General features: G+C 41.9%; 1 protein-coding gene across 4 annotated transcripts in view; it reads left to right on the top strand.

Moving 5' to 3' along the window:
* LOC148899462 (tetratricopeptide repeat protein 28-like) overlaps positions 1-16,321 on the top strand; it is a 234,124-nt gene that overhangs the window by 202,390 nt on the left and 15,413 nt on the right. For all 4 annotated transcript variants that reach the window (XM_088994706.1, XM_088994707.1, XM_088994708.1 and 1 more), the window contains 5 exons: positions 3,553-3,662; positions 6,980-7,109; positions 7,207-7,425; positions 9,736-9,901; positions 11,489-11,629. In XM_088994706.1, the coding sequence (XP_088850832.1) occupies positions 3,553-3,662; positions 6,980-7,109; positions 7,207-7,425; positions 9,736-9,901; positions 11,489-11,629 (766 nt within the window). The remainder of the gene's footprint in view (positions 1-3,552; positions 3,663-6,979; positions 7,110-7,206; positions 7,426-9,735; positions 9,902-11,488; positions 11,630-16,321) is intronic.

Consider the following 16,321-nt stretch of genomic DNA (forward strand, 5'->3'; position numbering starts at 1 on the left):
TTCAATCTCCACTATGTCCTCCTGATGCAATGCCAATGCAGTCCTTGTTCATCAGTTTGGCTGTGGAAACAAACAAAAAGCCAATTATTTCTGGGAAATCCACCATGACCACATAATCTAGTTTGTGTGTATGTGTGTTTACATATTAGTAATGCTAGTTTCAAGTTCTGCGCTACAGTGTACTTGTTGGTTTCCCCCAAATTATCATCCATCCATCCATCCATTTTCTCATCCGCTTTATCCTCACAAGTGTCATGAGGGTGTGCTGTGGCCTATCTCAGCCGCCTTTGTGCGGTATGTGGAGGACACCTTGAACCAGTCACCAGTGAATTGAAACAACAGACAACAACAGAAACAAGAAAATGTTCAGCTTTGGGCTGCCTCCATCTTGTACACCATATCCATTCAAGACAACAGTCTGTGCTTTTATACAGTGACTCAGCAACTGATGCAGAATAACGTCAATGACATATCTGGTATGAGTCAATCTTTCCAGAACAACACATAATCAAACCACACTGTAGACGTAGAGCAGCTGGCGCATATGTTCAACCAAATAATAGCCAGAGCTGCCACGTAATTGTTTACTGCATGTACAATGCTGGAATAGTGCTTTTACATTTAAAACTGAAGTTTATCGATTCAAACTACAGTACTGTCCCCAAGCACTAGTTTGATACTGGGCTGCACACATAAATTGAAAAACAAACAAAAGAATGCTCCTGAACCTTCTAATGCCCATCTTCTCTTCACTCCATCGATTCATGATCCACAATGCTGATCCTTGCGCCAGAGATCTCCCAGCTGTCTTCAGGCAGGAGGCAGAGTACACACTGAATTGGTCATCGGATTCTATTTTGTCATGAACTAGTCCCTGATGGCAAAAAGATTGGTGACCAAGATTCTACAAAATAATGCTACTCCCACAGGTTATTGTATGTACCACAAACGTTTTTGGTACAAGCATGAAATTCCATGGACATTTCACATGCATTTGGAAACGATATTTGCACCGAAAATCTGGTTTGAAAGGTGGATGTGTGTGGTCGTTGGGTGCCTGCGGGGCGCACCGAAGGCTTGCTTGGTGACAGTAACAGACGCTGAGTGATACAGAGAAGGGGAACAGAGGGAACAAGAGTGTTTGGTAGGCAAGAGAGGGACTGGGAGTAAGAGAAAAGAAAGATGTCAGGCGGGCAGAGAGTCAAATCGGAGCTGAGCATGAGTCATGATTCACATATTCTTTGCCTGTCAAATGGAGAATAAGGAAAACAGTTGCTTGACATTCGGGCTTGATAATAAAATAACTATCACAGCACGTGCTCTGTGTGTATGTGTGTGTGTCTGTGTGTGTGTGCATGTGTGTGTGCGTGTGCACACGTGTGTGTGCGCGAGTGTGTGTGAGTGCGTGAGCTTGCGCGTGTGTGTGTGTTTGCGTGTGTGTGTGTGTGTGTGTGTGTGTGTGTGTGTGTGCGTGTGCGTGCTCATGTGTGTGTGCATGTGTGTGTGTGCGCGTGTGTGTGTGCGCGAGTGTGTGTGAGTGCGTGAGCTTGCGCGTGTGTGTGTTTGCGTGTGTGTGTGTGTGTGTGTGTGTGTGTGTGTGTGTGTGTGTGTGTGTGTGTGTGTGTGTGTGTGTGTAGGCAGATGAAAGGATCAGCGTTAGAGCTGGGATGAATGAGGGGTGAGAGTGTCAGAGAATGAAGAGGACAATTTAGATCAGTTTCCTTTCTGTTGTTCCAGCACTTAATGAGCCCTAAACAGTGCCGAGGCCCTGTGAGCACTGCTGCCCCAGTCGAGATGAAACAGATATAAAGGAAAAAGATGAGAAAATGAGACGTGGCAGTAGAAGGAAGGAAGAGCACATCTGATGCATAGAAGAGGGCGGTCCAGGTTGTGTGGAAAGATAAGGCAGGTCAGGGTGGACGATTGTTGGTGGACTAAATTGGGCTTCAAAGGCTGCCGGCTAGCATGGCCGTAGAGGAGCCATGAAGTCTACACGCTTCATGGCTGTGTACGTGCTTTGTTGGTGAGGTTTGTGGAACAGTTTTGTGCCAGGCTGTCTGTTCTTGGCTTATCTTCTCTGGCCACTGTCAGTTTTCCAGTATTTACGGGAAAACACATTATGATTCTGACTTGGCCCATTTTTTGCCAGTTATGACCAAAACTATGTCTAGACTATGCCATCACATCAGCAAGCGGAAATAATACACTTATAAGTGTATTGATGTGACTTCCCAAAAAGCAATAGCTTATTGCAATAGGCTGACTGTGTGCCATGCATTTAACACCTTTGTGTACTGTGTGGCCAACAAACCTCCTTCCACTTGGCGAAATGTTTCTCTGTGTGACAGCATTTTCTCCTCAGTAATTGGGCGGAACCCAGCAGGCAGGCTAAAGACACATGCAACGATGTGACAAACACATCACTGCTTAAGCTACAGGAAACGAAAGGCAAACTGCAGGCTTGCAGGTGATCTGCCATAGCTAGTTATTACGCATAGGTACCTTTCACGCTGCACACACACACTCCTTTTATTTACATGTACGCGAATGGCAGTCACCTTCAAGAGCTCTTGCGGTCTAATAGAACATCACAAAGTACATATAGTACCGCTTTACGATAAGCAGGCCCTTATAAAAGAGAACAAAATGGGCACTGATTATTATTTTTTTCATTTGAGACCGAATACAGTCCTCTGGTTTCCTCCCACATTCCAAAAACATGCATGGCAGGCAGATTGAACACTCCGAATTGTCCCTAGGTGTGAGTGTGAGAGTGACTGTCGTTTGTCTTTGTGTGCCCTGCGATTGGCTGGAAACCAATTCAGAGTGTCCCCCGCCTAGTGCCCGAAGACGGCTGGGATAGGCTCCAGCGCCCCTTGCGACCCTGATGAGGAATAAGCGGTACGGATACCGGATGGATGGATGAGATACAAGGTATTATAAGTAATTAATGGACAAAATTTGTGCCCCACAGCTTCCATAATTACAAGTTTTGCTTGAGTTGCACTATTGTAATTATTTGATTGCTATTCATGATAGTAGTAAATTCTGAGGATTTCCATGCCGTTCACTCGACGGTACTGGGATGGATATAGATAGTGTCAAATGGTTAATGTTTCTTCATAGGGTAATTAATCGTATCTGCTTTTTTTTAATCAAAATTGAACATTATGATTCAGGAACACCAACTGTAAAATGGTATATTGTGTACTTTGCCCAGAGTCCATTGTTAGATATTGATGGTTTGTAAACATTCGTTGATGTGATCATGAAACCAAGCATTAGATGTGTGTTTATATTTGGTGAGTCAGTTGATCCTCTGTATTGATTGCCAGCCAGCCTTCCTCTGTGAATGTGTGCCTTTGAACATTGTTGTCCCACTGTGAGTTGCAGCTTAGAATCAAGGCCAGATATTTCCACCTATTCACACGTTGAACATCAGCGCCACGCCATGCTTACATCTGTTCTCTCGAACGAGCACGCCTGTTCGGAATAATTTTTACCTGCCTCCTCTGACGCGTGTCCTCTCACGCTTCCTTCCCTCTCTGGCAGGCTTGCGGCTTGCCGAGCAGTTAGCTCGGCGTGAAGAGGAGGCAAAGATCCGCCATCGCCTGGGGCTGTCTCTTTGGGCCAGTGGGAATCTGGAGGAAGCCCAACATCAGGTGATTTCACGAATGGTTATTCCTTCAATTAACCCGAATCTGAACCATAACCCCCTTATCCACCACAAGTGCCTTAGACTCTGCTCATCAGAGTACCATTTCAAGGAAGCACTTTGGACCCTAAAACTGTATCAATGTTTATGTAGCAAAACAAAGAGCTGCCATTAATTACATAATCACAGAGAGAACGCTTAAATTGTATGCCTGTCATATACATCAAGATTATTAGGAATATTAAACAATAAATTACTAGTGTGGCCACACTGCTGTTGTTTGCTGCTGGTCCCTCTGTGACTCGAGAGATGGGCAATCGCGGCCCACATACGTGCATCAGGCACACACTCCACTGTTAAACCCACAAATCACCTGCATGTAATATACACTTAACATCTCTTGCTGTAGTCTGTCCACATACTACAGTTCTATTTTATTGTTTTTTTCCCTCCGTAAGTGGCTTCAAGGATGTGGTTGAGCCGCTTTCATCTTCAAAATCTGTTTTGTGCAAACATTATTCCATTAATATATAAAAATATTCCGATCTATGTATCCCGAGATGTGTTTTACATCCTGCAATGTGACTATTTTCACATTTTTTAGCGAAATGCGGAATCATGTTTTTGATTCATTCAGAATTCATTGAGGACTATTTTAAACTAAAGCATATATTATCCTGGCAACACAGTTGAAAAGTGGCATTTTATTACATGTATAGCCTGATCGATACAGTGTTTTAAATTTACTCATCCAACAAGCAGGTGAAACATGATTGGTCAAACTGTCATCTTGAGCAAACCAATTTGTTTGTGATTGTGGGTATGTGTCACGTTTTTCCACCAAGAATCTCATACAAAAAAAAAACAAATGTATGCCATTATGCTCCCCCCTAAAATTATTACTTTAACTTGTGTTTCCTTTTACAGAAGTAGTAATGTGAATGCCAATTCCATTATATTTACGATTGACTGAAAATGGTTGCGTATGAAATCAAAAGATAAATCTGAAACAAGATGCATCATTGATTGCATTATTTCCAGGAATTCACATCTGAATGTGAAGATACATTTTTGAAGATATCAGGTTTCATTTGAACCTACCCTTGTATTTCTGAAGCAAATATATTCGACCATGAATATGCATTTTTATATACAGTGTATACAATACAACACTACACAATACATATTGATTTATATAGCGCTTTAACAAGAGCTAAAGTTGTAACAAAGCGTTTAACATGGACAACGATCATATACAGAAAATAAAGTAGTCACAAATATAGAAGAAAGCACCAGGGAGTAAAACTAAGATCAAATGCCAGAGTACAAGTGAGTTTTGAGGCTGGTTTTATAGATGGGCAGTGAAGGGGCTTGCGGAATGTTCAGTGGCAGGTCATTCTAGAGAGTGGGACCAGTAACGTGCCTTTGCTCAGTTATATATTTGAATTCTGAGTCATTCTGAGTCGTTTGGAATTGCTTTGTATTGGCCTTAAAAAGGATATTGCTGAAAGTTATTGTATGTAATCAATTTTGCCGTTTGCAGCAGCAAGGAAAATGTCGCCAAAAAGTTGGATGATTCAAAATGAAAGCACTTTACCCCACATTATTCATCCTTTCTCTCTGTAAAATCATTGGTGTGGAGTTGCTGTTCACTGTGACATCTGGACTAACCCATCATCATTTTAATCAGTTCAAGAATATAACTCTGACAACCACCTAACATCTCTGTGTTAGATGAGCAATGAAAATCATTAAGCTGTGATTTCTGCAGATTTGACATTTTGCTTAACGTTGATGTAATTTGACAGAGCAGAATATTTCCAGGGGCAAGAGGTCGTTTATAGAAATGACAAGAAGGGCGTGTGTCAAATTTGCATTGTTGATTCCGTATGCTACTGACACTTAGATTACATGTCCAAAATAGCCACGTTGAAGTAGACATTTTGGGTCTTGTTGTCTGGACCACAGCCCGATAGTTCACCATCGACACAATACATTTGGCAGGAATTTGTCGGCAAGATGCTTTGAGAAATGAGTTTCACTTTTAAAGGGGGTTCTGCAAAATCCTACAAATAGAACAAGTATTGCAGCCATAGGCTCAGAGCCATATCAGCACAATCACCAAGGGACTCCAAGCTTCTCCTAACACTAATGCAGCAAGTGAATAGATTCTCAACTGATCTCTACCCTCCACTCCATCTGACAGACTCTGCTGCAGCGTGACCTTGGAATATTCCAGATGAGCCACGTTCTTTGCATATGTGCGAAGAAAAGTATCGCTCTCTCCCTCCTCTCTCTGTCTCTCTCCCTCTCTCTCTCTCTCTCTCTCTCTCTCTCTCTCTCTCTCTCTCTCTCTCTCTCTCTCTCTCTCTCTCTCTCTCTCTCTCTCAAATTAAAACACTGTTGATACAAATGATTTCACCTTGAGCCGCAACCTTTTATTTACTGCAGCTGTTTGTCTTGTGTGACTGTGATCAAGCAGTGTGAGAAGAGGTTTTTTTTTAGCCTTTGTGTCCATTGGGACTCCCAGAGAGTGGTTCTGTAGCTCTCTCAGTCATCATCCAGCATGACCATTGACGCAGGAATAGGAAATCAATAAAGGCTTCAATAAATCGGCACTCCGAGCTAGCTTTTGTTTGGTGTAATAGTCCCCAGCATAATGCCTTTCCATAATCTCTCTGCTCATCTCAATACAACAGTTGACACTAAATAAATTAATCTAGTAACCAAGCAGTGTGTGGATCCTGCTCACCTAAAATGAAGAGATAATAGTTTGCCCTCTTTCTCGTCAATACAAATCAGAGCTGTGGGGATGCTCACTTTAGTTCCATGGCAATTCATCAACAAATTCAAGTGGCTTGTTTTAGAAAGCTGGAGAGCATGCCAGATTCACTAAGTATGATGCTACCACCTAGTGGAATAACATCCTTTTTAACCAGTTCACATTTTTGCTAACACAATATGGTTGACAGTAACTTATTGCTCCCAAATGCCATGATTCCTCCGGCAGCTTGGCAGTTCTGAAAGTGTCCGAATTAGGAACTAGCAAACAATTAGGATAAAATGATCTTTGTACCCCTCTGCAGTGTTACTATCTTTCTAAATGATGATCATCATTTTAGCGTGCTCATATTTGTACACTTTAAAATGGACCCAGGGTGTCCATGCCTTTTACTGTGGATAAGCTATGAGCCCTGAAACTTGATCAAAAGATGGGTAAATTACCCAATGTGAAAACACACTCAGTAACTGAAAACCAATTTTCGTGAATGGGATTAGATAACTCGTGCAATGGAATTTGAATTATTGCTATCATTGTTTCAGCTTTACCGGGCATCTGCACTATTCGAGACGATCAGACATGAAGCACAACACAGCACAGACTACAAGCTTTCCCTGTTCGACCTCCAAACCTCTTGCTACCAGGCTCTCCAAAGGGTCCTTGTGAGCCTAGGTATGTTTCCTCTGAACTTCCAATTGCTTTCAGTAATTTAAGACTACCATTTTTTCAATGTTTTTTTTTCCTGAGTACCAATGTCTGCTTACGACAGGCCACCATGATGAGGCTCTGGCGGTGGCAGAGCGAGGACGTACACGAGCTTTCGCTGACCTTTTGGTAGAAAGGCAGACGGGTCAACAGGACACCGATCCCTACACCCCAGTAACAGTGGAACACATTTTGGACACTGTCAACAGCCAGAGGGCGTTGGTACTTTATTTTTCCATGGCCGCTGGTTACCTGTACAGTTGGCTACTCGCCCCGGGAGCAGGTAAGAACTGACTTGGCTTTGCAGTATGGTTATTCAACGTCTATCATATCTTTATTTTTTAACGCTTTGAGGGACAGCGGTTAATCAAGTAGACGACTTATCTTGTTATCAGATTGCAGGGTGCATGAAAGGGTGAAAGGCCACATTTGGAAGCTGGTTTATATTTGCATTGATCCTGGCAATTATCAATTTATTTGTTTGATCATATTCAATCTCAGATGAGATGCGTTCATCATGCCCAAGAAATCAGTTGGACCAAAAGACACTCAAGTTAGGAATCAATTGGTTTATTTGCCCTTTCAAACTTTCTAGTATTATTTTGAGCAGCGGGTTCAAGGAGGCCAATTTTCACACCATGCTACAGCACCACCTGCCACTTCACTGTTGGGATTAGCCTCCCCAACCCTCGGGGCGTCTGCCTGTGCACCATGCTAATTGTTAGCGACAGAGCCAAACAACACTGGCAATACCTTCCCACCTGACAAAAGCTAAACACATTTAATCTATATTCATCTCTTGGTTGTTTTTTTTTTCCTCACCCTGGTTGTTTTTTTTTCCTCAAAAGGGGGGAAATAAAAGCCATGACCCGAGTCCCATTCCACCAAGCTTTAACATTTGATCAAATCCATCTAGAGGCAACCTGAAGAATTTTCAACCATAGCATTATTGATACGAATGAATGTGTTTCCTTCATTCATATTAACAATGTTATGGTTCAGGGACAACAGAGATCATCAAAGCACATTATATTGTCCCAAGTTAATAGGGAACCACTTGCTCGTTAATCTACTGTCTGTTCATTTACTGGCATTCCCTAGTAACCAGCTGGAACAAAAACATGGCATTGTCTGAAGGGGCTGCACTCACAAAAAAAGGGCTACAAACATTGTAATACCGCTGTAAATTACATTGTCCTTGTCTGAATGGACATGTAAATGAAAGGGTGCTAGTGTCATGCGAGATGAAAGACCGTTATTGACACACAAAAAAAAACTTACAAACAGAAACTGCATCCATTCTACATTACTTCTCAAAATACAGGACAAACTGTCACACTGTCGACCAGATGGCAAAGACAGTTTACACTCATATTTTATTGAATGGAATGTGTTTTATTCATTGACCTCTGCAGATGCCCTATTGCACATATTTGCTGCAGATTCCATTTTTCTTGGTTTCTTGAGAAGAAATATATTTGAGGGCTGAGCATTGAATTTACAGCAGTGTTTGAAATAACATCTGCCCGGGGGCCCAGGGCATCCAACTTTTACGTTGGGCATACAACTTTCAAAATGTCTCGGCCCGGTTGGCCAGCAACCTCTTCAAAAAAAAAAGAAAAACAATTATTTTCAAATCAAACGTGCGTTTTATTCAATAAACCAAAAGCTACAAACAAACCGCTACAAGCCACGTGCCCTCCTCTTTCTAAGCGGCTTTCAAAATTCTCAAGTACACTTTTCAGTCACGTACGAAGCACGAAACAGGCTTCTGATTGGCTGCCTTGCCGAGTATGCAAATTGCCAAATGCAATTTCTTCTTCTTCTTCTTCTTCTTCTTCTTCTTCTTCTTCTTCTTCTTCTTCTTCTTCTTCTTCTTCTTCTTCTTCTTCTTCTTCTTATTATTATTATTATTATTATTATTATTATTATTATTATTATTATTATTATATATTAGTCGTAGTAGTAGTTGTGGTTGAGTTTGGAGTAGCTCTCTTAAACCATTCATTTGTCTTTGAGTGGTCTCTGCAAATCTCAACTCAATCACAAATCAAAACAGTTGTCTAAATGTCAACATGCCGAAGCATGTTGCTTTCTTGTTTTCATTGCAAGTACCGGTTGCAGTGGAGCAATCGGGGTACACAAGTTTCAGATCAAACAAAGGAGGTTCACAAGAAAAATGTTGGCAACCACAGCTTCTGCTAATTGCAAATTTGGTTTGTTGCCAATGAGATAAGATAAGCAGACCTTTATTTGTCTCAGAAAGGAGAAATTCCCAATTCGCAGGAGCAAAGTTATGAAAGAAAGAAATAAAAGAACAAAATACAGGAGCCGATTCAGGAAGAATCAGAATCAGAAAGTTTTTAATCGTCCCACAATGGGGAAATTTGCAGTCCACAGCAGCAATTTGAAAGGGGATGGGGTGGGGGGTGAAATGCTAAAAACAAGATATTCTAAGGATAATAAACAATGTCAGAAGACTGAGGTGTATACTGTAAATGCAAAAAGGTTTCAGAAAAAACTGTACATAGGTCAAGTATCAAAAAAAGGCATATCAATATATTAGAACAATCTGTTTACTGTGTCTCCATAGGCATTCTGAAATTCCATGAGGTCTACTTGGGTGAAGGCATATCAGACGTAGGATCTGACTTCCAGGAGGGAGGTGGCAATGGTGGAGGCGTGGTCAGTGCCTCATCGTTGGAGCAGCACATTGCCAGTGCACGAGAGGCCCTTGGAGTTGAATCATATTACAGCAGGTGAGCTTATTTTAAGGTACCGGTAATTGACAGATGTTGTCACACAAAAATGTAACATAAAAACAATTCAGCACAAGGATTTCCTCCATTGAGTTGTGGGAAATGTGTGATTGCTCTGTGAGCTCGTGCGTCGACGCATCAGTGTTGATGGATCCATCACTAGGGCTTACTGTGAGACAGCTGCATGGGATAGGCTCCAGGATCGAAACAAAAACATTGACAGTAATGCACTAGTAAGAACTTCAAACTCAGGAATACTGTACGCCTTGTGGTTATAAATGAAAAAGGATATAATCAAGGTCTCCCTTCACTAAGTGTTTGAATAGTCATGATCAGAGCATGTGGGAATTAATTTACACAGTAATGTTGCATTCAACAATTTGTTCGGGTTTTGTTTTTTTCTTGCGGGAGTGCCGATAAAGCGCTGGTCAGACCTCTGGCAATGTTTTTCCCTTCAACCTTTTGTCCATGTTAGCGCTTTGTTACAGCTTCAGCTGTTGTTAAGGTACTATATAAATCTATATGTATATGTATGTTTCTATATGTACAGGAATGTATGTAAATGTGAAAAGGTTCAGATAATGGATGCATGGATCGATGGATTATTTTGATTGACACCGTCAGAAAGGAAATAATTTCTTAATTATTGTGCTTGTATCTTGCAGTGGTGAGTCTGCTTTGCAGAATACTGCAAGCAATTTCTAATATTGATGTTATATTTTTCCAGATAGTTCACAATATTTTGTCTAAATATTGTCTACATTTTAGACAAATGCTCCACAATGCTAAAAAATAAAGTGATATGCTATGTTGTTCAAGCACTATTGTGTGAACAGTGTCAAACAAATCCTGGTATTATCATGTTTGTAAAAACCAAAACCAATAAAACTGATTTATGACTCTAAATGTATGTAGGTGGTATCTGCTTTCACTATAGAAGCAACTCAGGTGGGTAAATATCATGTCATATTATAATTATTCTAAGATACAGTCATCACACGGGGATAATTTTTTTTCAGATGGCCATAATTAATGACGAGATAGCGGGTGGGATGGTTGACTCACTGACTGGATCAACATTATCAGCATAGTAATGAACGGATTACATTCCGCCAGGGTTTTTGCCCCAGGCCAAGTGAATTTAGGCCATCTCCTGTATGTATGGGGTGAACTGTGCAGATTTTGAGTAAATTGGATTTTTTTAATATCCACAAAGGGACATAAGTCTTCTTGTGCCGGTCCCAAGCCCGGATAAATACAGAGGGTTGTGTCAGGAAGGGCATCCGACGTAAAAGCTGGGCCAAAACAAACATGCGTATCATACCTCTGAAGATGGAGGTTACTGATTCGCTGTGGCGACCCCTTGAAAGGAAAAGCCGAAAGGAAAAGAAGAAGATCCACTGGGGAATAATGGAGAGGTCTTGATCCTGTCTACTTCGCGGATGTATAATTCTTTGCCAAAACTGCAGTCACAGCGACTGTTTCATGTCTCTCTCTCTCTCTCTCTCTCTCTCTCTCTCTCTCTCTCTCTCTCTCTCTCTCTCCCTCCCTCTCTCTCTCTCTCTCTCTCTCTCTTTTTTTTTTAAGGGGATGCTCAAGCAGCGAAACTGAGAGTGAAGCCGGAGATTTATTGGACCAACAATTTGAAGAATTAAACAACAAGCTTAACTCTGTCACTGATCCTACAGGCTTCTTGCGCATGGTGTCCAGAAACAATCTTTTCAACAGGTAGGAGAATGTTGAAAAAATATCTTTATATGTGCCATTGAGAATACTGTCGATGGAATGGCAGCAGATTTCAACCAGGTAAAGAAAAAAGGAATGCTGCTTTAGTTCCAGATTCACTGGTTGATTTGTGAAAGGAGTTATTTCTTATTTGTTCAGTCTATGCGGAGCCAGCATGTCCCTTCATTAAATAGACTGAGAAGAGCCAAGCCTCGAGAGCAGGGGTCGGGAACCTTTTTGTCTAAGAGAGCCATAAAAGTAAAATATTTAGAAATGCGCGCACATACAAACGCTTGCGTGCGCGCGCACACACACACGCACACGCGCGGCCACTTTTCAACAAAATATCAGAATGTATTATTTAAAATAACTTTGTGATAGTACTCACCCTTAACATGGAACGTTTTCCGTTCCTCGTGTTTGGTAAAAATCCAGGAAAACGATCGGAATGAAATTCAATTTGCCGGTCCAGAGGAGAAGTTACTGCTAGCTAGCCTGCACACGGCTCATAAGCTTCCACACTTGCTATCTGCAATCTACTACGTTAACATGGGGCTTGTTAAAATGTCACTGACATTCGACTGTTTCATCGATGGTATTGTTTCATTGCAAATTAGAATCAAAACATTTTCTCTCCTCTAATGCTCTGGTGCTTTCACGCTGAAGTGCACTAGTTGGGCGTTTACCTGTTTCAACATGACGGCCACTATCATCCAATCAACATGGCGCTTTCTGCCATTCTAGGTCAGTGTCCTCCAATCAAAATGGTGCTTTCCGCCAACTGCAGCCCCAACGGGAAATGAACGACGAAAAAAATGACAATATGTATTATAATATGTAATATTTATCGGCGAGCCATATGCAATCATCAAAAGAGCCATATATGGCTCGCGAGCCATAGGTTCCCGACCCCTGCTCTAAAGCTTCCATCATCTGTCTGTTCTGAATGGTTGGGGGTCCGTTCATGTGTGTGTGTGTGTGTGTGTGTGTGTGTGTGTGTGTGTGTGTGTGTGTGTGTGTGTGTGTGTGTGTGTGTGTGTGTGTGTGTGTGTGTGTGTGTGTGTGTGTGTGTGTGTGTGTGTGTGTGTGTGTGTGTGTGTGTGTGTATATGTGTGTGTGTATATGCGTGTGCGTGTGTGTGCGTGTGTGTGCGCATGTGTGTGTGTGTATGTGTGTGAGTGCATGTGTGTGTACGTGCGTGCGTGCGTATACTGTGCATGCCAGATATTGACACCAGTATGTCTACATATTTAACTGCCCTCTCTGTATTTTGGCACACATTTTTGAATGTGTCGACTCCACTGTGTTCACTGTATAGTAGTTTGCTCAAACCATTGTTTTAGCGATACTCAGTAAGGCATTTATTCTCACTGGTGCTGACTCGCTTACAGATTATGGACATGAGTGAATGTGTGTCTGACTGGATCAGATTTCCTTGTCCCTGTCCTCTATTGAGCTTTTCTTTGATGCGAGGATAATTCCATCTTTAATTGAGTCTTGGTGCTCATTAAGCCCCTTTAATGGGCTCCCAGTAATAATCCACTCATTCTTGGGTGATTCAAAAAAGCCAGTGGATATGAAGATGTTTGTGCTCTGCAGCCTAATATTGTTCTCAGCAAAAGACAAAGACCCCTTCTACGGGTCATAATGAACTGCAGGTGCACTCATTTTGTTTGGAGTGAAGAACTTCGACAGACTACACGAACCCATAATTCAGAGAAAGGTTTATACAGTAGTACCTCGGTTCTCGACCATAATCCGTTCCAGAACCCTGTTCGAAAACCTATTTGTTCGAACACCGAAACCATTTTTCCCATTACAAATAATGTTAATTGTTTTAATCAGTTCCAATACCCTGAATGTTTACCCTTTTAGTACAGTATTTTATACATTATTTTATGCAGGAAATTGCACATTAAAATGCTGACCAACACATTAAAAGCAATGTATATCTCAGAAAATGTTAAGCAAAATGGCAAAGACACAAATAACATAAACATAAATGTAACCCAGGCTAATTGTACATTCGGAAAGAAAATAATTATGAATAGGATTTTTTACCTTTGTGGTGGTCAGCAGAAGGCGCAGGTGGACAGAGGAAGGAAATTTATTGTTTGGAAGGAGGCAGCCAATCAGAAGCCTGTTTCGTGCTTCGTACTATACCGTGACTTCCATAAAAAAACTTCGGGGAGCTCTTCTGTCTGAGGGGTGCTCACACGTTCAAATCTCTTTGCTCCTGTCACGTGCGAGTTGACAGTGGGGGGCGGGGCTGCCTGTTCCGGCCGCCCGCCACCTGCTGTCAATTCTCTAATCACAGACACAGGGCATTTATACGGTTCGCGATCACCTCGCCAATGCCAGATGATTGACTCACCTCGCCACCGTACCTGGACTCTTCCTTCGATGCGCGAGTGTATCCGGTCCGAGGTATTTTCCCTGCGTCCCGTAAATTTATTTAATCTTCCGGGATTGCGTAATTTTGCACCCTCGCGTGCCATTTGCTTTTTGGCGTAGTAAGCGGGTCGGATCACCCCCTGCCTTCTTACTCGCTGTGTTTTCTTTTATTTGTGAATAAACATCCTGCTTGGTTAGTACGTCTCTGCCGCCTGCTTTGGGATCCCAAACATTCCACTACGTTCCGACGAGTCAGCTGCCGTCACTCTCGCTCGGAACGTGACAGCTACGGATGACTCGGATACAGGATGTTCTTTTCTCTTAAAATATCTATCCAATGACACTTGCTCTCACTCCCACAGCCACATCTCTAGATTTCACAGCCTCCTTATTCTTTAATATCATACTGATCGTAGATTTCGCCATGCTGTATTCCCTAGCCAGATCAGACACTCGCACACCTCCTTCATATTTTGTGATTATTTCTTTCTTAAATGCAATAGTTGTACGCACTACTTTTCTTTTTTCACTTGTAGCAGCACTTACTTTCTTTGGAGGCATGATTAGGGGCTAAAAGTCTTTGTACACCTATATTAAACGCTAGAGCAAAACGCAGCATGTCCGCAAGCGACAACAGTTGGTCACGGAGAGAGCGATACACCCGTACGCCGCTCAGCACCCTACCCTCACGTACACACTCACGCGTCGTACCGGCGTTCGAACACCGATTGGTGTTCGAACTATGAAAAGAATTTCTCGAATATTTTGTTCGGACTCCGATTTGTTCGAACTGCGAGTCGTTCGAAAACCGAGGTTCCGCTGTAATTTATTATAGTGGGAGGCAATCAAATGTAAATACCTTTGCAACTTATTCTTTACATGCATTGTTTTGGAGGATGGAAAAAGCGTCCTTCTCCCCAAAAGAGTTAGTTGATTATTATATAATGTTTTTGTTTTTATTATGGGCACTTAATAGACCATGTCTTAAATATGTAAAGAGACCATTTAATATCCTGATGAGCTCTTCATCAAATCAAACAGGAATGTGTATTGTCAAATTGAGTCCGGAATTGTGCTTGCTCACTGGACTATGATGTGAGAAATTAATCATGCAAAAAAATAATCAAACAATAACACAAAAGAATGGCTTCAGAATAAATAAATAAATAAATAAATAAATAAATACTAAAAATTAATAATGGGATTCAGATGTTTTTTTTTTTATTTGTGTTGTTACACATACTTACATTGTGTGCTAGTTTATTTTTATGATATGGTTTTTGCCAAAATTAAGCACCATTATGAAAAAAACATCCTCAGCATGCATTTTCTTTTTTCTTCGTTCCCATCACACTTGATACACACCTTGTCTCATATTATCCCGTTCCTCCTCTCATTCATCCGTCCTGCCAGCCTAACAAATGATTGTTTACTTTCCATCGAGCCTTTTGCCCAGGGCTGAAAGTGTGAGCGAGGGAGAGTGCAAGGGGTTGAGAGTGAGTGAGTGAGTGAGTGAGTGAGTGAGTGAGTGAGTGAGTGAGTGAGTGAGTGAGTGAGTGAGTGAGTGAGTGAGTGAGTGAGTGAGTGAGTGAGTGAGTGAGTGAGTGAGTGAGTGAGGAAGGGAGGGAGGCAGGGATGGAGGGAGTGTAGGGATGGGGGGTGGAGGGAAAGAGGGAAGGGGGGAGCAAGGGAGTGGCTTAGTGAGCAGGTGAGTGAGCGAGTGAGTGATGCCTTTGGGAAACTCGTGGCCACAGGCCCCCAAAACGGCTGACTAGATGGTTTTTGGCTGACCGTGGAAGAAAGAGCAGATGGAGGCTCGTGACAAGTGTGACAATAAAACCTGCTGCACCAAAGGCTTTTCCCCCCTATGGCCATCATTAACAAGTTCCCGGTGTGTTGAGTTTTCTTGATGACACAGGGGGCGAAAGTAAAACACATCTTCTGTGAAATTAATCTAATTAGTCACAGAAGTCACTGGTGGAGCAATGCTGTCTGCTTTTTGGATACTATTTTAAATGGACAAATGTGAGGAGAGTCTACTCATCCTCAAAAGAAATCACCTCGAGTGGAATATTGACACTATTGCCGACTACCAAAGCTCAATCCTACCACCTTGTGGATTCGAATATATTTTCAGCGTGTTGACACGTTGCGTGACAACGCTTGACAAGTAAGAACACTAAAATCCGCATAAAATGCAGTGGAATCACGTGTGTGTCTTGTAGAGCAATATCTCGACACAGCAAATGGAGCTGATGCATATCCTTGCCGTCAGTGAGGAAGACACGACAACTGAATAAA

Source organism: Hippocampus bargibanti, linkage group LG04, assembly GCF_051943395.1.
Source record: "Hippocampus bargibanti isolate YZ-2025 linkage group LG04, ASM5194339v1, whole genome shotgun sequence".
Taxonomy (NCBI): Eukaryota; Metazoa; Chordata; class Actinopteri; order Syngnathiformes; family Syngnathidae; genus Hippocampus; species Hippocampus bargibanti.